This window comes from Meleagris gallopavo, chromosome 7 (genome assembly GCF_000146605.3).
Source record: "Meleagris gallopavo isolate NT-WF06-2002-E0010 breed Aviagen turkey brand Nicholas breeding stock chromosome 7, Turkey_5.1, whole genome shotgun sequence".
Classification (NCBI taxonomy): Eukaryota; Metazoa; Chordata; class Aves; order Galliformes; family Phasianidae; genus Meleagris; species Meleagris gallopavo.
The window spans coordinates 2,161,663-2,188,356 of NC_015017.2; the positions used below are offsets into that span (position 1 = coordinate 2,161,663).

Genomic DNA, 26,694 nt, shown 5'->3' on the forward strand with positions numbered 1-26,694 from the left:
TTAGCTAATTTAAAGAGGACAATCCATAACTTTCACTTCCTTGCATTTCAAGCCCCAGCAGTATCTCTATAAATGACAGCTAATCTCCAGCAGTATGCACTAATTCAATTTCCAGATGATTTAAAATGACAGCTTTCTAGTTTAAGACATAGGCTGCTTTATGAATCCGTTTTGTAAAGAGAACTCTTTCCTGTACCTACTGCCATTTCTAAGGCACTATAAATTCGGAAAGGTTTTCACAGTACCCATAGGAGATCATTCTGGTTTTAGCCCCGTTAATATAATACTGGCTGCTATTTCCATCCTCGACGAATTTTCAGAGCCCAATTAGGTGCAGAGTATTTGCAACTTTACATGTGGGGAACAGTTTTTTGCAGGTGAGTAGCCTTAGTTCCATCACAAAACGTGGTCAAGATGGAGAAGGACAGCGGGTTTTAAGGAACGAGGAAAGAAACTCAAAGGTATAGACGTAAATTTCTTTAAATTACTCATGGGTCATCAGGCAGCATGACAGATGTCACATAATATTTCAAGAAGGAGAGCTGACTTGCCCTAGTTACAATGTACCTCCTCCAGGGTTACCAGTTTGGAATTTCAGCCTTGGGGAAAGGGAATGTTACACAGGAGTGATGTGAATTTTTAAACACTTTCTTGCTTGGGTCAACAGGTTGCAGGTGTTATGTTTTCATAGGAGTGCTAAGGTTTAGGTATTTATATTTCATGAAGGGATCCGCAGATTTTTTTTATTCTGTTCTTTCCATGATTGTATGTTGTCATTTTTGTAAATTGATTAGCAGTTAATATTCATGGCAGACAAAGCAGTGATGCTTCTTGGCGCTGTCTTTGCTATTCCCTGGCAATGAGTCCTCTGCGTTATATTAGCCACTGGGTTAGAGATCTCAGGAGGTGCATAGCTCATAGACATTAGATGCTACGTTGTTCTTTCACAGATCAACAAAACACCTCAAAGTTATTTTTAAGGTGAGGTCAGAAGGCTGAGGATGTTGTCTGCAGTGGTCAGTCAGAAGAGCCTGGTGTTTTGTTACAGACTGTCATGCAGCTATGGAGCTATTTTTGTGAGCGTGTGCAGTGCAATTTATATCACCCCTTCTAAAGCAGTGCAAGCTTGTATTTGGATTTCTTTGTATGCATACCTCTCCAAGCTAGTCAAAAGACAGCCAGTGCTGACATCTCTTCAGCAGCATTAGTTTTCCCTTTGCAGACTAGCAGGTAATTCAAATGAATAAGTTTTTCACGCAGAGGGTGGTGAGGCACTGGAACAGGTTGCCCAAGGAGGTTGTGGATGCCCCATCCCTGGAGGCATTCAAGGCCAGGCTGGATGTGGCTCTGGGCAGCCTGATCTGCTGGTTGGTGACCCTGCACATAGCAGGGGGTTGAAGCTAGATGATCATTGTGGTCCTTTTCAACCCAGACGATTCTATGATGTTTCTATGAATTTCAGAGCAGCTTGCAACTATTAATTAAAACACTTCGATTTGAAGCATGATGCTTTTCTTCTTAATGTGACTGCTTTCTGGCAAAAGGGTTCAAAGCTTTTGACAGGAGGTAAAAGCACACAGTGTCACCCCACATTACAGTGGGTGTTTGGGTGGAACTCCAATTCCAACACCAAGCAAGTTAAGGACCAACTGGCTGCTGTAAAATGGGAGAAATAGTGCTTTGCTGCCTTACAGCACGAGGGTTTGCAAAAATGAAACCTAAGAAGGCTGAGGAGGTGATTCAGGCTACTTACATTTGCTCCACGTACGCTTTTGCTATTCCCCTGTAAAAGCAGATGTTGCTTGCACAGAAATTGGCTGTTTCCAGCAACACTATGTAAAGTAAGTGTTTGAGATAGGACTTGGCAAATGTAGCTTAGCAACTAGTAAAACTGACAAATACAGTTTTGGGAGAACAGAAGTGTTCCTGAGTTCCACTGAGGTTTGTTTAATGGTTTTAGCTTGGTAGAGAGAGGGGGAAATGGAATGGAGACGCCTGTAAATGAAATGCTTAGAACTTTGAGCAAACAGTTCTGTCTCTTTTTAAATGCTTAAGCAACCTAGGAACACATTGGCCACTCTCAAAGGATGGGAAGGCTTTCTTAATTCTAAGAGCTGGGGGAGAGGTGACAGAACAAAAACATTCAGTGTTTGGACAGCTATCGTTTCAGCAGGCTGCAGCCACATCCAAAAGGGTCTTGAAATAAATTGATTGCAGGCACCTGGTATAAATCTTAGTGAACTCAGCTTCCTTACTTCAGTGATGCTTTCAAGATTTATGCAGTAATAAACTTGAACTTCTGTGAAAATTGCGACAGTAACTGAGCTATTTTGATATAACAATAGAGGAAAGCCCCAGTGTGGAAAGACCAAACTCAAGCTGCTTTTTCAAAAGAATTCTGCTGCGGAAATGAAAGCAGGCTGAAATTAAAAAATACAAGAAATGGCTTGCGCTGCCCTTGTCAGATGTTGCAACAGATTTCCTTCTGGGAGCCTTGAAAACCTGAACCTCATCCATGACATTTTGTTGAACAGCCAGCAGGTAGAATTACAATGAAGGGTGTGATAGCTGTGTGATCAGGCACGACATGAGCATCAAGTGCTGGTGAATGGGACAGGAGATGGCTGCAATGAGGAATTAATAGCTGTTAAGCTATTCAGCACCATATTTATTCTCAGTTAACTGGATGGCTATAGGCTCTTACTGTGTGTAAGACAAAACTGCAGCTACTCTTTGAAGCTTGTATGAAGAGCTTATTCTGTCAGCCCCCAAAGGATGCTGCCTGTGCCTGAGCACAAGACTGTGGTGTGCTTGCAAGTGCTTTCAGTAATGGGGTGGCAGAGCTATTCACACTGGCTCTAGGGACTCGATCCAGGTGCCTGAATGGGAATGTAAGCTCCCCAGACAGCTAATGTGCTGCTGTATAGTCCCTGGGAGGCTTTGTGAGATGCAACACCCTCAGAACAGCCCTCCTGTTTGTACAAAAAGTTAGTGTGAGTAACCTCAACACGTATTATATCTCCGCAGTGCTCAAAGGATGTATCTTGATAGAGATGACAGCACATGAGCTAGATTCAGTTACAGTTTGGGTGACAAACACATTTCTCTTCCCCTCATAAGCCCCCTGACTCATTCCTTGAGATAGCTGTGGAGTATCAATCCTATCACAGGAACTTATCAGCCTCTGTGGTGCTCCTGTTGCTAACACTCACACCCAGTGCCATGTCACTGTGTAAAGCCCCTGTGAGGTTTTCCATAACCTGCAGGAGCATGATCTGGACAAACACAAGGATTTTGTGAGTTCACAGCTCAGCATTGCATTGAGGAGCACTAGATGCTGCAGGGACTCAGCAGAAGAAGCACTGTGGAGCACTGGGAAGCTGAGCTGCTATAGAATCATTAAGGTTGGAAAAGATCTCTAAGATCACTTAGTCCTCACTGACGGTGCATTTAAATGACTTGCTATTGAAATGTCACTTCTGTTGCCCTCAGAAAATCTAAGAGAGCCTCTGTATGTGCAGTGAAGCTCTTCGGTTCTAGTTGGGCCACTTTCGTACAGAAATGTATGACCATATCACCATCCTGCATGATTAACACAATGATTTTGAAAGACCTCTAGGAAGCCTTGAAGTATTGAGGGACTCCCTTCCTAAATTCCATTTAAACTAATGTCTCAATTTCTATAACGTTTCACAGTTCAGGCAGCTGCACAGTTTGACCTTATAGGAATGACATTCAGATTGAGCTGAATTAGAAGAGCATTCCAGCTGTAATTGTTATCTTTTTGTACTGACCTTTGTATTGACTGTTTCCTTCCTCCAATATTGGAAGGAAATTACTTGGAGCCATTTTCCAGCCCTCATCCTCTTCCTAGATTTGTGGAAGGTGAAACAAAAAACAGAATGTTAGTATGTAGAAACAATATATATAAGTTACATTTTATATATATATATAAAAAATCATAATCTTCATTGGACTTTTAAAGAATTGATGCAATTTGAAGGAATAAGACACACTGTTTTATCACACCATCATGAAGTGTTTCAACTACAGTCCTCCAAGCAGGCTCTAAAGGAATCCTCTTCAAAAGAAGGAGAGGGCAGAGTTTTAGTTTATCAGTTGATCTACTGAGGTTTCAAGAATTAAATTTAGGTTTGTTGGTTGCTTGCAACATGTAAATTAAATTACCTTGCTATTTTTTCAGTTGCTCTTGGGTTGCCTCCCTTCTCTCCCCAAGGAATTCCCAACTTGGCGTTAACTCTGAATGGTTGAAACCTCATTTTAATCCATAATTAGAAAAATATTGAACTTGGTGCAGTTTGAAAAACAAAATATTTGTTTCAACTCCAGCAAAACATATGGACGTTTTCCAGTCTAAAGTAAATGATGTTGACATGTTCCTCAAATAGCTTATTTTCATTGAATTTATATTTCAAGTTGATAACTTTGACAGGATTTTTCAAGTTTCTGCATACTGTATCAGTCATGAGTCCTCAAAATGTTAGTAAGGAAATAGATATATGGGAAATGGTATGGGAAATGGACGAAGAGCCAAATGTGGATTCACCCAAGATAATATAGGTTGTATGTGGCTTTGCTAATCAATTTGTAGTGTGTTAGTTCCTAGAATAACTAAAAGAAGCCAAAAGCAAGAACTTTATATATGGTTCTGTATCTAAGTGCCATTACATCAGCACATACAGTTGCAGACAGGTTATGTTAATTATTAAATATGTTTTTAATTAAAGGATTATAGTAATTAAAGTCTGGGCCAAGGAGGACGTGCAAAACATTCACCATTTCTATCCTATGATCCATAGGTATACTTGAAAGAGATTCAGGAGTTTCTTAATCGATAACAATTTGAGTTAAATATAAGGAAGTATTTGTTGATTTGATACTTGGAGCTGAAATTCCCAGTTGCTTTGGTGTATTCCCAGCTTCTGCGGGGTAGCATTTTCAGATGCATTCTTAAATCTGCAGTAGGCATGCTCCAACTCTGCTGTCTTCTTTCAACATTTTTTGTTATGTCTTTTAGAAAATCATTAAAGTGCGCTGGTCTAAAAGAAATTACTTAACTGCTAAGTATTAAAAATAATAACAAAAAAAACCCCAAAGAGACAACCTTAAAATTGGACTTACTAATTTTTAACCTCAATAAGAAAGGATGCGTATTAACGTACCTTTTATTGCTAAAAATGTGACTAGTATGACTAGTAGTCATTTTAACTACTAGTTTAACTGATTTTTCTACGCTAACATAAATAATATTGTTGTGTTGGTTTCGGTGACTTTAATCAAAACCATCGTATGTCCAACAAACATAGAATGGAATTCTATAGTGACAGCATAGGAGTCAGTGTAACACAAAGGAATTCTTTTCCTTTGAAGTCAGTTGATGTATTTTTCTGTGTTTGGTGGTGGGTGGCTGGCTGGATGGCATGATCTTGGAGGTCTTTCCCAACCTTGGTGATTCTATGATGGAATCCATGCTTATTCTGTGTTACGTGCTAAAGCACCTCAAACCAGAAACACACATTCTGATTTAAGCACAAACATGGAAAGAAGCATTTTTGTTTTTGAAGCTTTCTTAAGTTTAGCCCAAGTCAGATGGCTTTGTGGCTTTATGTTCTCATTCAGGATGGTGAACTGACTCCGTGCTGAGCTTCTGCTAATGGATTTCACTAAGGACAAAATGTCTCACTGTTTAACACTTGAGGATGAAATCTAGGGATTGCTCAGTTGCACTCACATCTGGTGAGAGAGACAAAGTGCAGTGCATTACTGGGTGAAGCAGCTCAGGCTGGTCTAGCATGTGAAAGGGATCATACGGTGCAGAAGTTGCTTTTGTTCTTAGGTGTCCCATGGGAAATCAGATCAACACCTTCCAGAGAAGAAAATGAAGTTGCTCTGATATCAAATATGCTTCTTTAGAGATTGCTATCAGGCTTCAGAAATATTTAAATTTCCTTCTGGGATCAAACTTTTGTTTTCTTAAACAACTGAAGTTACAAGCAAGGCTTTTTTCTGACTGCCCTACTATGACTTATAGCCTATACTTATTTTAATAAGAATCCTGCTGTTAGAACTTTTCCATGTACTTCCCAACTGCTCTTAATATCTACTTTTCCCTGTCAGTATTATAACCTTGGAGAGAATGTTCCCTTTGTTCTTTCTCAATGAACCATAGAGAACCTGATATAATGGCTTGGAATTTTACTTGACAGGACCTGTGATGGCTGAAGAGATGGGAAAGACATTGAGTTGTAAAGCCTCAGAGCTCTATGCTGTTATTTCACCCAGTTTCAAAACAACCTTGCAGAGGCTACGAGAAGAAAAGAGATTCATTTCTGGCACTGTGTTGATTCTTATCTAATAAAAGGTGAAAGAAACACAACAAAGAATCAAATGTATCCTGTGAAAGTGCTGGTTTTAAGCAGATGTTAGCTGACATCCAGCTTTAGGAGCTCAGGTTGGTTTTGGCATTTTTAGCATGTACACCTCACTGACTTGGACTGTCAGGAATAGATTTCTCCATTGCCTTTGCAAGACCAGGTGCTTTGTTCTGGGCCAGCAAAGCTGGGAGGACATAGGACAAGGACAAAGCCGTTGGAGAACACCCTTGTGAAAGCATCTTCTTTCTGTGTAGCTGTGAATAGCAATGCTCTTGCAAGTCTGTAATTTCAAAAGCTTTTCAAAGCAATAGCTTTCATTGCACATACTTTTACTTGATCTTCCCCAGAGATCTGCAATGCCTGTGCTGATTTAAGGGGTCACAGTAAGAAGTGACCCAGCAGAACCAAACTTGGCACTAGCGTGTCTTGAAATTTTATGGATAACTTGGTATCAGTATTATTTGGCTTAGGTCTGAAGGCGTTATGCTCCTCTTCCTTCCCTCCTTCCACTTGGGCTGGCTCAGGTCTGCCAGCTAAGATATCACTATTCCACTTCCCACTCCTTGGAGTTTGGTGCCTTCCCTATTGCTGTCACCCTGATGGAAGAAGAGCATCTATAGATGTATGAACAGAACTTGGAAAGCTTCCAGTTCTCCACATTCTATACTGGACTGACCACTGCCTCTTCTAGCTGGCAAAGCAACATCAGGCTCAGAGCTTGGAAAACACATTTATGCATGCTTCTCCTTCAGCCTGCTGTACATCTTCATTTATGAAGGAAAAAAAAATCCCATATTCTGTTTGGAATGACCCAATCAGCATCTTTACAAGTTGAAAACAGCTAACTAAGCTGCAAGTTAAGACTTTTGATATCCTCATCCAAATTAGTTTGGTTCTTCCTAAGTTCATGTTGTTTAGTTTCCTGGCTAGCTGTTATGAGATCTGTCTAGACTGATGGTTGATGATTCTTTTTTTTTTTTTTGTCATTGCTTTTCCAGGGCTAAGACTTAAAATCAAATTGTGTAAAATTTGTAGAGAAGAGTAAGCTTTAAGCTTTGTGCCAGAACAATCTGACATCTCCATATACTCAGTAAGAGATTAATGACCCACATTAAAATAATATATTTAATTTTATATATATATATATATAACTTCAACTTTGTTTATACTATAATAAGCAAAAGCAGTTGCTTGAGTGAAATCCTACAATTTTTGTTATGAAGATGCCCCTAGTCACTGCACTGTTGTTTCATAGGTTCCTTCCTCAGTAAAGCTGTTTCTGAAATAACTTGGAAGCACACCTTCAGGGTAACCAGAGCCTGAGTGTATCAAAGACTTCAGGGAACTTCTCATACATTAAGTGGTGTCCACTGTGACTTGAAGCAGAAAAGAATTCATATCCTAAGAACGTAAACTGAAAATGCTTGACTGCAATTTACAGGCATACAAAATATTGGCTTGCAGTACAAAAGGCACAGCTGGCCATTAGCAAACTGTACTTAAATTTAATCTAGATGTCCAAGCAAGCTTGGAAATGGGTATCTGAAAGAGATTAAGGTTCTTGTTTCCTTAATTCCGATGTAAAGGGGCAGCAATAACCAACTTTTCCATAGTCCACATTGAAAGTGTAGATGCTTGGTTATGAAACTGGCCACCATTTTGTCTGCACAAAAGGAAACAATGCCAAAGCCATAAAGTGTATTGTTCCTCTCATCTGTGTCTCTGGCATTCTGTCCACCTATGTCAGCTCTCCCCACTGAGCTGAACTATGGCTATGTAGACTCCTTTCCTAAAACAGGAGAGGTAAACTAGAGTTCCCTGGGGCTATGGTAGTGGTTGAAAGTTTAAGGGGGACTGGCCTCAAACATTCCCTGGGTCTCCTGAACCTAAAGCTGAAACCCCAGTGATCATCAGTGTCACTATTTGTATCAGCGTGATACAACTTCATATCCCCTGTCCACTTACAGCTGAGTAGACTCTACTATATCTCATTTTCACAAACAAGTTTTCCTATGTGAAGCCTTACTTTCTTTCCTGTTTTCTGTGTCTTCTTTCCTTTTGCTTTTTCCTTTCCTTTTTCTTCTTTTTCCTTTTTTCCTTTTCGGATTTCTTCTGCAAAGCCATTTCCCTTTGGTCAGCCAGCTCTGCAGCAACCTGAAAGAGAAGGAAAGGAGTGTCAGAATGTTCACATGCAAGGTATGTTAGGCATGCTGTAAGAGTTACGAACCAGCATACATTTTTTTTTCCCTTGGTTTTGCCTTTCCAACACGGAGGAAATCCAGTATCCAGTACATTGCTTGGTAGTTCTCTGTTGTGATGTACTTACTGCTTTTTTTCCCCTCTTGTAATTTGGATGGTGATGGCAACTCCAAATAGCCTCTCTGCATTATGAGGGATAGAGGAGTGGGCCTGTATAGCTCTGCACCACTTTAGAGTTGAAAAAGGGAGGAAGGAAGGCCCTGAATTGTGCTCATGAGTCTACAAATCTGCATTTCAGCAGATCGTGGGCATGGCATGAAGAATTTTAAAGCTGATCCATTACAGAGAGACCCCTTTCATTTGTGCTGACAGGCAAACCTCAGCATGACTATCCTAATACATCTTTCAGAAAGTGGTGATTTTCATGTCCCAAACCACCAGGGCTTTTATGCAGTATGAATGGTTCCCAAAACCACCCAGAAGCACAATATCCTAATGATAGACAACTGAAAGTTCCCTCTGGGTTTAGGGCTGGATTATGGATTTGTCTTAGCGTTTTTAAGATTGATTTTATAGAGGGAGATTTTGAGAGATGGCCTCAAGGCATGTCTAATTTCAATATTTGGCTAAAGACTGAAATTGTTCTTGTGGATGAGATTGGATAGAGATATCGTGATGAGCTCTGACAGATATGCAGACAGCCCAGCATCTTTATCCCAGCAAGCTATCAGCAGCTGATAACTGGGCAGGGCTGTATCAGCTCACTTCCTGGCCATTTACACATTACTACTATTTGCTTTTTCTACTATTTCCTTCTTCCCAGATGCCTCTGATTCTCTCGTGCCAGAAATGAAATCTAAGATTGTGTACTGATGAGTTTAAAACCAAAGATCTGTGGTCAATGCAACTTAATAATATATCATTAATACTGGCAGTACCGTGAAAGCAGAGAAAATAGATTTCCAAGTTTAAGGCAAATGTTTCCTCTAACAGTAGAAATATTTGTTTTCTATGAAATGCATTTTAATGCATTAAAGATTGGACAGGGAAAGTAGGGGGGGCAACACGGGCTATATTTTGCAGTCAGTGAAATTTCATTACTGGATCTCCCCAAGCATTCCAGTGTTGCACATTTAATTAAATATGGTAATTTAAACCCCAAGCACCGTTCCGACATATCTCGCAGTGATGAGCAGTGAAGCATTTCATCTTCTTGGATAGATTAATAGATTGACTAGAGTTCAAAATAGGTTTTCAGTGTCCCAGCAGGCTTTCTGTATCCAAAACCAACAGCACTACCCAGAGTGCATCCTATACTGTAGCGCTGATACCCAGCCAGAAATCCAACCTGGTCCCTCCTGCATCCAACCTCTGCTCTGCATGCCTACCAAAGGGCAGCCATAACCACTTCCAGCATCTCAGCGGTGGACTGATCCAGCAGGATTCCCGTAAGCACGCATGTGATCAGCAAATGGTTTTCATTTTAGGCAGTGTTACCAAGTTTTACTGGCAATGCTTTATGCGTATGCAGAATCTGATTGCAACAACTAGTTTTCGTGTTTTTATACAGATGAATAGGGTTAGACCAAGCTTCTGTGCTTATTAACCCACTATAATGGGATGGAACTGTTGAACCGCCCTTATCCTCTTGTCTTGCAGAACGTGTAACCATGTGCAGGTCTGAGATGTGAGGCACCATGTGGCTGGCAGCATGGCCAGCATCTGAAGCCTAACTTCTCTGAAGTCTCTGCTTCCCAAAAGAGCGTGACAGGGCAAATATAATTTTTCCTTTTCTGCATCAGATACACCTTCTCCTCTATGTTCCTTTAGTGCAGATTTTGCAGCTCTGCTTGCGCCTCTGCTCTAAGCAGCTTCGTAATTGCAGAGGACTGGGAGCTGGGGTGAAACCAGCTGTGTATCTAACCTTGAATGGTTCGTACTCTTCTATACAGAACAATTTCCCCTCCAGCTACAAGAAGAAGCCTGAAGAATCTGACAATAGAAGAGGAATGAAAGGAAAGGACAAGCAAAGGTTAGTTTGAGATACTAAGCAATTCACCTGCATTATAATACTTTTTTTTTTTTTTCCCCACTGAAGAAAACTTCATGGTGGAAATAAAAGCAGGTGTCTTCCTAAATTATTTTAGACTTCCCTTTCTTTGCTAGGTTGCCTCTTTTTGAAATGAGGCTGAAAGTGCTTTGAGAACTCTTAATGTTGGGGAAGAGAATGCACATCAGTAAGGGTGGATGAATTTTAGCCTCCATTTTTCCTAGTCTTTCTGTAGGAGCCCTGCAGACCAGGTGATTACTTCTGCCCTGTAACTTTCAAGGATGAAAAGACATTTTTCTCTAAACTGATCTTCTATAAAAGCCAAATCAACTTTTCTACTCATACACTAGCTTTAGTGTTCCCAAACTTTCTTCAATGCAAATTCTCTTTATTGGGAAAGAAAGAGGCAATGGAACTGAGTGTCATCTATGGATGCAAATGCATTATGTTGGAGTTATGAGCCAAGTATCTGAAACTCTCTACTGCCAGCAGGACTCGCTTGTGTTCTCTGCTCCTCAATCACAGAAAGCTTGGCATTGGCTCAGGCAAGCAGATACTTTGGGGTAAACGTTCTTCCTCAAGAATAAGCCCTTCCTTCATCCCTTGAAAGAATTCCTTTGTTGAGCGTTTTGCCTTTATTAGTGTTGTAGACATAAATAAATAGAGCTTGGGAATTTCAAATCCGCAGCTACAGTGGGTGTGAGACAGCCTTGGAGCCTTGCAGTTCTGGCTCTAAGACCATTTTGAACAGAAACACTTACTTGGCACGTAGCTTGTGGTCTCTGGAGAGAAAATTTGCTCTCTTTGAGAACTGTATAGAGGAAGAAGCTATTTTGATGTCTAAGACAAAAACAAAACAAAACAAAAAATGTTTCTTCTCCCAGGAAACAAGACCATCTGAGATGGGAAGAAATGCCATCCCCATGATCCAGAGTAGCATCCCAAACAGCATCTGTTCACTTACATTGCCTGTACATCTCTCTTTCCCCCAACCTGAGGACACTCAAGAGGTTGTTGATGCTGCCTGGCTTTAGGCACACAACCTAGATTGTTTTCTAGCCAGCAGAGACAAGTTTATCACACCCAAGAGGCAGTGAAGAACCTGCTTGGATCTGGCACTGCTATTCACAATCCCACTGATTACTGGGATTCGTGAGGACCTTTAACTGTCGGCAGTAATGAATAGTAATTAGTGCCACTAATAGCTCACCCACTGCCAAATGAGGCTCAGGATCAGCAGCTAATGCCTACTTTTTCTCACCCCTTCTCTAGATGCTACCGGATTAAATACTGAGATTATGGTAATATAGAAATGACTTTGAGCTCCAAGCAGCAATTTGAACGTCTAACCAAAATCTCAGTCTTATTTTGATAAGCTACTTAATGTTGGTAATGAAGGGGGTTTGGGAGCGAGGGAATGACTGCTAAATGACAGCTCTCTTGGCTTACTTTCATGGTGATGAGGCTTAATGAACTACAGGAAGAGATTATCGTTCTGTTGGCAGCAGTGTAGGGGCAAAGCCAAAAATTGTCACATCTGATGATTATCTCTGGAGCAAAACATAAAAAACCATTAGGGATAGACGTCTGGCACAGATGCAGGGAGATTACACTCCTTCAGGAGATTCTGCTCCTGAAAAGTGCATAGGAAGTAGAGAAAAACTCATGTTCAGTTGAGACAGTACATTTTTTCTGACTAAATGGCTGAGTATCTTGCATTGGGATCTCTCTGGCTTACCTTTTTGAAAAGCATTTGTAAAATGTCTTGAAAGCAGATTGTGCAGGAGGCATTACAAAGTCAAGTAAGGTCAGAGTTGTCAAAAGATAAAGAAATATAGAATGTATAATAATGCAGCAATGGTTCGTGAAGTGATTAATTTGTATTTTATTTTCCCCAAAGTGTCTTTACTTAAGCTTTATAAAATTCTCACTTGTTAAATACAGTTCTGCCCTGATTTTCCATGGAGTTTAACTTGGGAGCAACCAACCCATCCTGGGAAGGTAATACATATAAGAGGTGAAATCTTCTGTCTCCCCTGAATTCAAGGACAGAAATTCCATTAACTTCAGTGGGGTCAGGATTTCATTTATAATGCTACACAGTAGACCAAGTAGACCAAAGTGAAACAAAACCAGTTAGCCTTGGGATTTTTAAAATGTAGGCTGGCCTAGATGAATACAAAATATTTTGTTTTTCTGACATTCAGGTAAAAGCATGAAACTTCCTTTTGACAGCTGCGTTTTGGATGCCTGTAAAGGGCATGTGAAGCACCTCCTGCTCTCAGCTGTGCTGGATAGGAAGGGAGGAGAAAAAATGGCTCAGGGGATTTCTTCAAAATCAGATAATTGCTAGTGAAAATTTCCAAGAAAATTGCCTTTTTTTTTTTTCTTTTCCCTTACAAGTATTTTTCCTTTTATGCAGGGAAAACAGGCAGCAGAACAATCTCTGCAGGCTTTTGGCTTCCTTTATATTTTATGCAAAGAGAAAGCAGATGCGCAGGAACCACAGCAAAATTGCTGAAGGTGGGAGTTCAAAGCTGGGAGTAGAATGGGGAAAATATTTCCCCAGAGCATACTGCCATCTCCAGTTTTGCTCAGTGTAATTCCTTGCCATGTGTTTTTTTTTTTTTTAATTTTCTTTCTGAATTGTGCCTATCCTTGTTGCTCGCACCTCTAATTAGCATCGTGTCCCCAAAGCCTTCTCCAGCAGCAAGCCATGCTTGCTGGGTGGCTTCCCTGCTGCTCAGGGCAGCCAACAATGCCTTCTTGATTCTGGCATGTGTTTCTACTTTAGAAGCTGAAAACTTAATGGACTGGTCTCCTTCACTCTGGGACTGAACAACAGAGCGACTGAGATGCAGAGGGCCCGCGGGGTTGACCTTATTGTACTCTGAACTTGATGGAAACAGGAGCATACTCTGAGCTTGGTTTTAGCGAGGCACAGAGAGCTGTTTGTTGCAGTGTTCTTGTGTATTTTTGTAAGCAAAGTAACTAATGGTTAGAGTACTGTGCTTTATGCTGGGTTAACGTGTATTTAAATCTCCCCGCACCACGCGGATGCTGCTAGCATGCCCCAGGCTTTTCCCAATGATTCCAAGGACTGAATCCAAAATATTGTTTTACCATAGTTGTATAAGATCATTGGTGGCAGGCGGCTAATGAATACAACAGCCTTTCTCAACAGGGGAACTTTTAAGGACTGCAGAGGTCAATCTGTGGCTGTTTGGTTTTCCTAGTCTGTTGGTAGCCACCATGACTGGTTCACTTAGGGGCCAAATCCTGCTCCCATGTGCAGGGTTTCCTATTTATAAATTCCCTCAGCAGACTCATTGTCCTGCAAAGATCATTCTGGATAGTGGAAGAGGTTCAGAGTGCCAACTGCTGCCTTCGTTTCTTTAGCTGCTCTTAATCACCTTCCCTGCGTGACAGATTATCAGCCACTTCCATTAGCAGAGAAACCAGAAGAGCTTTCTGTTTGTTGGTTTCTAACTGGGAAAAACAACTGAGATCGTTACATAAGATGAGCTGAGCTAAGTCCTTCACTTGAACACGTTCCTTGTTCAAATTCAAACTTGGCAGCAAATCAAGGTCTAGGTCTACCTGCATAAGAAACTCTTCTCTGTTTAAACTCATTAATGGTAGATTATGCTGACATGGAATGCAGACACAGTAGTACCAATTTCAAAATGTATTTTCTAAACATGGCAGCCCTGGATGCCAATTTAAATCAAAGCTCTTTAGATGAGAATTAAACTCTCTGATATATACTTCCATTAGCACCAGTACGGGTACCATACCAATCCCAGCTAGCACCAATTGAACCATGTGGATTTTGCTATAGGAGAGTGACTCTTTGTAGCTGAGCCTGTTGCTCCTGGCTCCCTCAGACATCTATCTTGTAATTTGCATGGCTGGGTGCCTTCCACCATGACTAAGTGGGTACATAGTCTAAAAGGGAACTAATTTTGGTAGTCAAGCTTTGTGGTTTACCTTGGGAGAAAACAACTGTTTCGTTTTCATTGTGAACCCTTTAACCACAAGATTCCTGAAGACTTTGTTCAGAAAAATTGCAACTTAAAACATGTTTTATAGAGATTCCTTCCACCATCCAATTAGCCTTTTGAATTAAAGGAGTGGCAGTATGGCAGTACCTGCTCTGGAGTTTTTTGAGAAAAAATAGCCATTGAACCTCCTGCTTCTTTTGCTGGATAATCAGGAAACCTGCCTATGATATGCCTGCAAGAGAAAAGATGGAAAAGGAATTAAAATCTATATTTCTTCACCTGTTATTGCCTCTTGTGGTGGTGGCTTTTTGTACCATTATATGACCCATCAAGCATCAAAACTTCTTAAGGAATTTCTTAGGATTTATTTCATAGCTAAGAAATGCAGATTAAAGTGCTTACATTTCTAGCTCTGCACTGCTCTTTCAACATCCAGCTTTATAAAAAGGATCATTTTGTTTAAATCAGTTTTTGATCTGTAAATTCCAAATCGTATGTCTACACGATTTCCACCCCCAAAAGTTTCCAATGGACAGGCACTGTTGGGTAGTAAAGGAAGAAATTGAGAGGCTTTGTGTTTGTGTTTGGGTGATAGGAAGGAGAGCATTGGTGTGCCCAGATCTTTTGCAAAGATTAAAGTATGTAATTACAGTCCAAAGGCCATTTGCACTGATAAGAATCTGTTATTTTTTTCACATCAATAGCTTTTTGGATTACAGCAGTAAGATTTTCTGTTTGGTAATATCAGGACAATTTTCTGTTCCAAATTCTGACACTTCAGAAAAGTACCTGTGCTGCTTTCAAACCAAAAAGTAATGTTTCCTCTAAATGAAATTTCCCTTGAGAAGAAAGTAACTCAAAAGGTTGACATGATTCATAAAAATTGCTTTCATTCTTCTAAAACAACTGGTATCTTAAGGGACTTTCCTAGCCTACTGTTAAGCAGTAGACTCAATTTTGAACTGAGACCAGTGCGTATGGTTTGGATCTCTAGCTGTTATTAATGTAATACCAATTAGAGAAGAATAAACATACATTCATCTGTGATTGTGAGCTTTGACTTGCATGTTCTGCAATTACTGGTTCTATAGGCAAGCAGATTTAGAACTTTATTCATTGTTTTCCCAGAAACTGCTCTGCATCAACAAAAGGGTGCCCTTGTTAGTGTGGGTCTTTTTTTCTTTTCTTTTTTTTTTTTTTCTTTAATAATGGGCTTTTGGCTTCAAAAAATCGCATCATGAGGTTTACTGGATGGTAGATTGTGCTTTGTTTTTATTCTAAGCAGCCAGAAAATAGCTCAATTTTGTATTAAATGTGACATTATTTTAAACGTTGCTACAAATCTGGCTTACAGCAGCAAGAAATCTCAAAATCTGATATTAAGGCTGTTGCTACTTTACTGATGCCAGCTGGGAAGAAGGAAAGGCAATATGCACTGTGGGTGAAGAATCATTTTGGAGTCCACCACCCACTGGATGTAGTATTAGTGCCAGCTTTCAATATTTATTAGTGTTACACTTAGTATTTGCACTAGATCTTCATTTTAAAAAATATTTATAATCTTTGCAGACAGAAATATTTACCTTTTGGATACATATGATGAGTGTATATCTGAGTGCTAATGAAATTCTATCAAGTTCTTCCAGTTTGGAAGCAGGATCTGGTTTGTTTATAACCTGTATCCTTGTGTGATCTTTCTGCTCATAGTTGGTGCAGTTCTTTGGGATGGCACGACTCATCTTTTTGCAGCAGCTACTTTGCAAGAGCTTACATTGCAAAACAAATTGATGTTAATAGAAGCTAATGCCAATCTTTTGAAGTGATAGGAAAAAAATTGTCAGCCATTTACTATCCTGTCAGCTGCTTGGGGGCTGGGTCTTTAGTTGAGGATCATGCAGAAAGTAAGTTCCCATGGTCATCCGTGACCTGAGAGCAGGCAGCTACTGCACATTTCAGTCATGCTGATTCTTTAGGGACATCTGTTTGTTCTTTCTGAACTTCATCTTTTCATACATATCAATTGCTGGTCAGCAGACATGGAGCACTATTCTCATCTCACTTTCCTGTCTGACCTCCTGTGGGTTTTACTCTTGCTTCTCCAGGTTTAAATGCCTACAGTTTCAATCTTGTAATGCCTGGAAATTGTGGACATGCATGACCCTTACAACCAAATTCCTTTCCTTATGAAACCCTCTGAGTTCAGAGGTTAAGCCAGGGATTCACCTGACCTGTAAATCTGTACAGAAAAATTCAGCCACTGATTTTCTTGGTCTGAAGTCCACTTTAAATGCAATAAGTCACAATTTCCTTCCCCATTTTCTTTTTGGCAGCAGCCTACTCAAAATGCCACCACAATGGTTTGTCTCATGCATTTCTTGTAAAATGCTAGCTTGGATTCAATTGGACCCAAAGCAGTATTTTGTGTAAGCTTGTTTTATGGTTGCTGGTAATGACAAAGCATCAGGCTGAAATAAGTGACCAGTAGGCACTTTGCAAATAACAAGGCTGTTCCTATATCCTTGCTCCATTAGGTGTGCTACCTGTTGCCCAGGAAGATCAGTCGTGTTCCACATCAAAGAGGGAACACTCCTTGAACAAAGAGGATCTTCCAAACACATGGACTGATTTTGAGGTTGCTTTAGAGTGACAATTGTTCAAACACTTTTAAATGGCACTCCCTTTTAGAAACGTCCTACAACCAGTGAAGCTCTCATGATCAGAGCCGGTTCTTAGGCAGTAACACTGAAAGAAAATAAAACCAGATGATGTAGGAACTTCTCCAAGCTAGAGAATGCAGTTTTGTTTTATGGAGCCAGGAGGGTGAGGTGTAGGAGGAAGGCTCGACAGTTGAAACCCTTCTCGGTTCCAACTCTGAAAATGGAACAACCATACAGAAAACCCAAATTTGCAGAAGGTGGAGCTGTATATGTTCCCATAGTTAGCAACAAGCCTGAAAATCGAAGTGGAATGAGGAGCATTATATGTGCACCTCCATCTTCTGTTAATTCTGAGAGGTGAGGTGTAAGAACACTCACTGTAAAGCCTTAGACCATTAGAGATCAGTAGATGAGAATTTCAGGCTGGTTATTTAGGTTGCTCTCTTGGTTGAGTGAAAAAGACCCCTTGGGCTGCATTTCCTCCAATCTGCTCAGTTGATTTTTGGTATTCAGAGTACCTTGATGCTTCCTTTGTGTAGGTCGCTATACCTAGATGACAGATAACCCACAAAGGTTGTTGGCTCTCATGCTTTTTCTGCGTGTCATTGCAAAGAGAATAGTATACAAAAACTAAACTGTCGATCAAAGAAGCCTGAAAGTCCGGTTGCACACTGACAAGCAGTGGAGAATGCAGAAAAAATTAAGCTCTGGGTGAGAAGACTATTGGAGCATGTAATTTATGAGAGATACATCACATGTCAGAAACACCTGGATCCAAGGCAAGTTAAAACTCAGTGGATCTGTTATTTATTATTGTTTCAAGACTTGCAGGAAAATAATCTGATTGTGCTTTTCCAGCGTCGCATAAGAATGTGCAAATGCCAGAACTGGAAGACGCAACTCTTATTTTCAACATGTTTGCTTCAGTGGGAGTGCTGACAACGTGTTTAGGACAAGAAGCAAAAGCAGGAACAAATTCTCCTGTAACCATCAGACTTCATATGGAGGGTACAGTTCTAAAAGAACAGGTGAAATATGTGAAAATTCTGGCTGCTCACTTAAACTCAAGTGGCTGCACAGAAGCAAACAAGGTGAGACTAAAGACTGAGGGCTGGGAAGAAACTTCCCAGGCAAATTCCAGCAGTAGCATAGGGAAACCTGCAGGGAAGGAGTTGAGGATGGCTCCTGTGGGTGACCTGCTCCCTGCTGTGCATCCACAGGCTACTGAAAAGAAACTTGTTTGGGAACCTTGCCTGCACTGCTGCAAATCAGACAGTAAGTGCCAAACAGACTTTGTGGCAGGCAAAATATCTTTCTTTGGGACAGAGCCACTGGCTTACCAGAACTATTCAATGTGTGTGTCTGCTGCAGAGAACGTTGCTGGAAAATTGCGGAGAAGGGACGCTTTGAAACTGTGGAATGTGAGAAATTCATTACCTCTCAGGAAAGTGGTGCAATCCTTTCAAAGGGAGCATAGTATAGGTTTGGTAAGCAGCTTTACAGAAAAGCCATCTAATTGGAGTGAATGGAAGCCCTAAATCTAAATCAAAACAGCTCAACTGGAAGAATAGGGGGATGAACAAAGATGGAAGAGTGAAAAGAGATGCTCTTCAACGTCCAGCTAAGTAAGAAAGGGTCTAATGAGATTCTTGTGTTGCTACTCTAGCTACATCATGCTCTCTTCTCTGGTTCAGTTACTGCCCTCCCCATTTCCAAAGTTATTCCTCTTATGATAGCTTAGATCTGTCAACTGTAATTGAAAAAGAATGATCTTTTATGGTCTGCAATGTAAAATCTTTTGTCTCTGATCATAGCATAGATTTCTGGCACTTCTGGGCTCAATTTTGTTTTAGCGCACAGCCCAGGTTTTAATGAGGTTTGGATGGTTCTTCAACATTTCCAAATCACCCCCAGATTTGATGCGAGTCAGTGTGATCGGCAGTCTCCTGCTGAAGTCTCTGCTAGGCACTGAAATGCCACGGTACCCCAGTTCCGACCTGGAAAATAAATTCCTTGTCTGGACAATGGCCATGCATTGTGCTCATCACATCTGGTGCTTCTACCCTGCTCATTTCAGAAACATCACTGTTTTTCCTTGTGTCTTTTCTCTCTATTCCACATCGCTCAGGAATGGTTGTAGTTAAGGCTAAATATGGCTGTTGATTTATGAGAACATACTGTTGATTTAAACAATTTGTCTAGTAACAGACTCAACAAGTTACTACCTACTCTATTCTCTGGCGTGATTTTACGTGTGTTATTCTTTCCTTTTGGCCACCACTTCTCTAGCTAATTGCATGAAAGGCCTTGTCACGAAAATAAAAAATGGTTCTTTGGAGAAAAGAAGAGCATTTAACTCTTTTCAGGTTAAGAAAGGATGTGGGCTGTGCACAGAAGAGAAGGCATGAATGATGGTTGTCCTTTCTAGACGAAGGAACACCAGAGCGTTCTGTACAGAAAAAGAACAAAAACAAAGGGTGAGGGCCCTGAAAAGAAATAAACCCCTCTTTAGTTTGTAATTCTTGCCTGTTCTTGTAATCCAACTCGATATGTGTTCTCTTAAATGGAAATGTTGGTTTATTTTAGGTATCTTTGCTGCTGTGTTTTCTTTCCTTTTGTGCGTGTGCTTCTGTTAGTTCTTCAAGAAAAAATAACCTACACAAATATAGAATTACTTATATAGCAAGACTGATTTCCACAGGCTCCTTGTCATCTTTAATGGGTTTGGACAGACATATTACAACTGATGTTTTATCTATGGTTTCGATCCTCCGAGCAGTTGCTTGAGGATTATGCAGAGAAGTAATTCAGTGGGGTGACCTGCAGGGAGAAGTGTTTGGAGGATTGGAACCCTTATTGTTCTGGCTAAATATTTGGCTTTAAGTTTAAGATCGAGTGTTGTGAGGCCAGTAATGTGCAAGAAGAAACATTCCCATGGAGGACTAAGTGTGGGAAAGGTGATATCCTCTATTACAGTAACTATGATAATGAGAAACAATAGATGGTCTTTGGGGTACTCAGTGACTTTCTTAGATCTGAAATGGTAGAACTGAGCTTCAAAGACGAATAAGAGTTGGGAACAGTTGTTGGGGGATGCAGCTCTAAATGTGGAATGTGGTAATTCTTTGTGATAGTTTTATTACACGTAGTTTTTATTGGCCAGGAAAGGTAGACCTTTGGCTGACCCAGTACAGCTGTTCTCAAGCTTCTTGAGTTCCCAAAGAATAGTTCTTACATTGAAATAAGTAGGCTCTTCTGCTTTGTCACAAAGTTATTTTATGTCTTCCAGAATCCTCCTGGTCTTTTAAGGATAGCAGTAGGTAATTAGTGTACCAGGAAAAAAGAGAATTTCTGTTCCTGTTCAGACAGGCCTCATCATAAGTTTTCTGTGCCACAACTTCTGTCTATCCTGCCTCCTGCCATAAAAGGATTTTTTGACCTATTGGTTACTTCAGAATTCTGACCAAATATTCCTGGCTCAAGTTTTCTCTTTGAAATTTATCAGAAACATGGGAAGGTAGCTCTGCGAGTACTGCTGGGGTTTTTGAATGAGAATAAAAGGCAACATGGGAATGAATATTACTAAGGGGAAACAAAAAGTCTTATTTAACACCTTCAATAATTCAGCTTAAATTAAAAAAAAAAAAATCAGATTAAAAAAGTTGGCAATATCAACACTAAACAGAATGTCTCGGTGCCAGTGATTTTGCATGCCCCTGCCTGCACCCCCAAAAAAGATTGCCAGTAATTTTCTTGGAGCTCAGATCTGCATTAATTCAGGACTGAGAGTCAGTCAGACCCTGCCCTAAGTAAATGAACTTGCTTGCAAGAATTAGTAATAACATCCAACCCATACCGAAAGCTTAGACAAGTCTAGAGAAGTTGGATATTAAATTTACCCACCGTGGCACAGAAATGGAAATAAAATTAAAGCGACTGGAAAGTAGATTCTTATGAATCAATATACTTTCCTTGACTTGACTGCAAGGCAAAACAGTCTTGGGCAGGGTTGCTGTGAGTCTATGTGAAGTGAAAGCATCTCCTGATGGACCCAGGGACATCTGGATCCCATCACTGCCCTTGGAGGGAATGGTTTCTGAATGAGGAGCAGGGCACGTAATAGTTGTCACATGGTAGTCTAGTCTGCAGTATTTCTACTGCTGTTGGCCCTACCAAGCCTGTCAGTAGCTGCCTTATTAGTGAGGAATTCATCAAATTGACTATATGCAATTGGGGTAAAATTTTGAAACAGGCCCTAGAGAACCAGAACTTCTCTGGTTTTACTTCTCTGAAAACTACAGAAGGAAGTATTAGGAATCCATTAGTGTTGAAATACCAAGAACGTACAAGGCAGGTCTAAAAGCAAAATACAAACTCGATCAATCTGACTGATAACTGTAGAGACAGAGTATAGTGCATCACAGCTGTTGGAATGACCTGCAGACACAGACATCCAACATGTTTTGTTTCTTAAGTTTACACTTTTCTTTGGTTCCTCATTCTATTTTGGATGTTTCCATGGCCCAGTATTTACTGGAGCCAGGATGCAGGCTATGTTCCTCAGTGGTTTGTCTCATTAGGTGAAGGGCTGCTCATCACCTTCCACAGATAGATGTCCCTAGGCTCATTTCCAGTGTCATCTTCTTGATGACAGCCTACAGCCTTCTGAAGAATGCAATTCTGTCAGCTATGCTGTAATGGGACTGCACTGTGCAATCCTTATGTGGATAAGAGAAAAGCCCCTCAGGGCCTAGCACCATGTTTGGGAAACTTGGCCACTGGAGTAATGGGTACACTGGAGAGCTCAAAAGTCTCGTTAAACTCTCATCTGTTTTGATTTTTGCACATCTTCCCTCTCTTTCCAGAGTGAGGTCAAAAATACAGAAGCTGACTCAAAGAAAGGCCAGGTCAAATTCTCCATGCATTTACTGAATTCCTTACCTTTGGTCAGCTTATCCCACCTTCAGAGAATGTCAAATCTGACTCAAATTGGCAATATTTCCTGTGCTTAGTATTAAACCTAAGAGACTGAAACAATTATGGCCTGTTTTAAGCAAGATTACTTTAACTCAGACTAGAAGCTTTGCAAGAATAGCTTTCCTGCAGAGTCAGCCAGAGGGAGTCAACAGTACTTTATTAACACAATATGAAATCTGTAAAGAGGGAAGTAAAGCATGCAATTTTGTAGCAAGGCCAGCCAAGAGAAATAACCTGCCCTCCAACATCACCAAATCACTTGGGAAGTGGAGTGAAACAGAGTGCACTGAACATTGTCTTATCGGATTTGCTGGTGAAATATTTGAGCCATCACTTTTGCTTCTAGAAGCCATGGTGCCAGCGAAGCAAAATGCACCTCTTTTGGAGAAGAATGAAGGTGCAGACTGGGCAACTTTGAGTTGTTTTGCTGTGGCCCATCACTAACCTGTGCTTTAAGCTGAAGATAATGCTTAGCTGAGGGCTAAGCTGCTGCAAAAATGCTGCTCATGTATGAGCGTTGTGTTGGCTTTGTATGGACTTTGCAATGCTTTCGCATGTACTGTATGTCTTCTGCCACCACTTGACTGTGAAAGGCACTGGAAGTATTTAAAGGGTATTAGAGGTATTAGCTGACTAAAAACTCTCTGAGATGACTGTGATCTCCATGAAGCTATTGTTCATGTGCTGGATGGATAGTTGTACGCGTGCATAATAAATGCAACACACCTGGGGCACATCAAGCTCCTTGCATGCATTGTGCAGCATGTGCATCCTGGGAAACTGTGGATGAATAGCTTGAAAACAGAGAATCTTTGTGCTTTGATCTACCCTGTTTTAAACACTTGAAGAAATACAGCATGTAAGAGTAATAGTTATGCTCGTGTGTCAGTGGTTAAAATGAGCAAGGCTGCCTGAGGCAATGTCTAAAATCATGTGATTTCTGTCTGATTTATAACTGATTGCATCATTTTGTAGTATGGGGAAGATGGGTAAATGTGAAGGTAGTACCTGGCATGTTTCAGTGGTTCATTTCCCTCTTCTGAGTCTGCCTTACGTGCACGGCACCAGTGTAGAAATACAACTCAGTCTGATTTCACTGACGTGGTTCTTGACTCCTTGTACTGAAATGATCTGCATGTGCATATTGTCCTGTTCACCCCTGCACCGCAGCCATCCCGTTCACGGATCACTGTGCTGCTGATCTGCTGTGTAGCCACGACTTGTCTTTAAGCATTTGTAAAGCGCAGTGTGCAATCAGCATCTGTCAGGTGCCACATTACTGCTTGGGAAAGTGGCTTGCTGCTTCATTTCAGACCAAGAGTATGAATGGAGCTGCTTATAACTAAGATGGTGCTTTCTTTATAAGTGCTTCTGACGTGGAAGTGCTTCAGTGGGGTGTGAGAAGCTGAAAATGTGGCAAGTTATATTCCCAAGTGAAGAAAGCAACCAAATATGATGATGCCTGTTTTACTTCTGCTAACACTGTGGTCCACTTAATCACTCCTACTGGTCCCTAATGCTTGTGGTCAATGCTGATAACTAAATGGCTCAATAGCACCAAAAATAATTTAGAACCTCTGCTTTGGCAATTCAAAAGCTGGTGAAAAAAGACAAGGAAAAACATAAGACCATAGGATGGCTTGAGTTGGAAGGACCTCAAAGATCATCTAGTTCCAACCCTCTTGCCTTGGGCAGGTTTGCCAACCAGCAGACCAGGTATGTTGATGCTGGAAGTGCAATTTGGAAAGAAAGGTTGAGACTTAAAGGCTAAACTGCTTACTTGCTTATTAACCCTAGAGGGTTTTTTTTCTTCTCTCTCTCTCTCTCTCTCTCTCTAGTTTTTAATACTGGAAATCAAACTGCATTGCTTTATGGGCCTATAGACTGTATCAGTTCTTTGGAATGGCCTTGTTATAGGAAAGCAGAGCTCTCCAGGGGGAGGAATGTAAAGATTAGTTTAGGACAGGAAAGAAATATAGGCATTATGTGGGAGAGGCTACAGTCAGCTTCTCCCACCTTGGCTCCCATGAGTTCCCAGGCCTCCCACAACTGCAGACCTTGCAATCCATAAAGAACAAAGCCTGCGTTATATAGAATTTCCCAGCAGAGGATGAAGGTGAAATGATACGTTGGGCGCAGTGCTGCCCTGTCTGCGGCAGCTCTCAGGGCTGAACCAATGATGGGAAGCACATGGACTCAATGTGAAAGATGGCAGAGCTCCGGCTCTGGAATTTGCTCCCTTGGAGCAATTGTATTTTGACTTGGAATACTTTGAGGACTCCTGCAGCTACACAGACTGCAGGCTTTAACTTACAGCCACTCTTTAAACCAATATCTTCAAAATTACTTGCTGGATTATATGCTTTCCAGAAAAAAATCTGCAGGAAAGACCCGGTCTCCCTGTGTGATGGGCAATACAAAACAAGAAAGTAAATTTCCTTTCCAAGCCACCTAAGGATTAGTGCGTCAGTAAGGCACTCTAAGAGAACAGAGGGGAGTATGAGAGCAGATTTTATTTAGGAGTGATGCAGTTTCCTGATATTATGTAAATATCTCAGTAAGCACTGAACCCTTTTGTCTAATACTGAGCACATTTTTATGAAAGTATTAAGCTCTTCTATGATTCTACACTTTCTTTTTCCCAAGTGAACCAATGTTGTATTTCTATGGTATCATACTAAATTGGACTGTGTTGAAATTATTAATTTGTACAAGCCTAACAAGAGCAAGCAAACCCCTTGTAAGCACCATAAAATCTCCTTCACTCAGCCTGGGATGGTAACTCTTAATACTGCAGTTGCATAAGTCCTAAGGATGCCTGACACAGCAAACAAAACATAACTGGTGATGCTAATAGCTGGGCGTGTTTAGAGAAAAAGACTGTAAATAATTAGATTTTCTGTTGTAAATGTACCAGGCTGAAACACAGCCTGACTTTAAAGCCCTGGACCCTGACCTGGATAATAAAAACAACCTGCTTGGTGTGGTCTGACCAATCACCCCCATGCTGAAATGCTCAGTAAAACTGAAACATATTGATTCTGGAAGGAATGGGTGAGACTCAGGTTTCAGGCAAGTTCTCATCCCACCCACAGAAATACTACCTCAAAACCTTTCCAGTGTTGAGATTCAAAAGGAATATAGGTTTGGATGGACCAGCTTTCATGCTGACTTTGCATAGGGAGGAGTCTACCTGCATGCTTGGCCTGTTTGCACAAACAGTGGGTTTGCTACATGCTCGTGTAGCAAATGTGCTGCTTGCTGCTCTGAAGGGAAATAGCCAGAAAAGAACCATAGAATAGAGACATAGAATAGAATAGAATAGAGACATAGAATCATAGAATCATGAAGGTTGGAAAAGACCTAAGAGCTGAATACAGAGAAAAGGGGAAAGAATTGAGACAGGGGAGGTTTAGGAGGTTGGATATTAGGAGGAAGTTTTTCAAACAGGGGGTGGTGAGGCACTGGAACAGGCTGCCCAAGAAGGTTGTGGATGCCCCATCCCTGGAGGCATTCAAGGCCAGGCTGGATGTGGCTCTGGGCAGCCTGTCTGCTGGTTGGTGATCCTGCACATAGCAGGGGGTTGAAATGAGATGATCATTGTGGTCTTTTTCAACCCAGGCCATTCTATGATTCTATGAATGAGCCTCACCTGCCCTGGACATACTACCAATCCTGGGATCACAGTCAGTGCAGCTGTCACCCACAGCTCATTTGCCATAGGGACATGGAGGTGGATGGATGCAATCACCTGCTGTGTACACCTCTTCTGTTTAGCCCTACTGGAATTTGACTTATGCCCATGGAAGGGCATAATCTCATTTTAACTAAATGCATCTAGATATTTTATTAACCACCTAAGAATCTGCTTTCATTGAAGCTGTGCTCTCCACCCCCGTGGAAGCCAAGTTTGAATCTAATTGTGTACATTGATATTTGGTTTGAGAAAGAGAGAAGCCAAGGTACAGGTAAAGGAGAGATGAGAGCAGAATGGAAGCAGTCTCAGAAGTGCAGTAGATGTTACACTGATTTACAGTGTAAGCCTGGATTTTTTATGCTGGATGATGCAAATCCCCTGTGTGAGGGATTCATTTAAAATTCAGCACTTAAGTAACTTGTCAGCAGCTCGTTAAATAAACATGCTGGCATATTGAAACCGCATTGGCCACATTCAGCCTTATGTTCCATCAGACATTCTGCCGCTATAGTCCCCAGTATGTAAACTCCCAAAAACCCACTGTCAGTGAAAAGGGCGAAACAACTGCCTTTCAGAACTAAATATATCCCTCTTATCCTGTGAGAAAGAATAACAGGCTGTCATTCACAGCCCCATTCCCAACCATAACTCGCATGCCTTCATCCTCTCCATACTCAAAATCAGACTTCCTGGCTGGAGACAATCCAGTCTTTTT

At 40.9% G+C, this 26,694-nt stretch overlaps 2 protein-coding genes across 4 annotated transcripts in view; one reads left to right on the forward strand and one right to left on the reverse strand.

Moving 5' to 3' along the window:
• Positions 1-26,694, reverse strand: part of IQCA1 (IQ motif containing with AAA domain 1) — a 91,071-nt gene that overhangs the window by 26,334 nt on the left and 38,043 nt on the right. Inside the window, 4 exon segments of the mRNA XM_019616864.2 lie at positions 3,795-3,870; positions 8,422-8,475; positions 8,478-8,549; positions 14,796-14,880. Coding sequence (XP_019472409.1) covers positions 3,795-3,870; positions 8,422-8,475; positions 8,478-8,549; positions 14,796-14,880 — 287 coding nt within the window.
• Positions 1-26,694, forward strand: part of ACKR3 (atypical chemokine receptor 3) — a 123,587-nt gene that overhangs the window by 16,950 nt on the left and 79,943 nt on the right. The gene's annotated exons all lie outside the window — the stretch shown is intronic.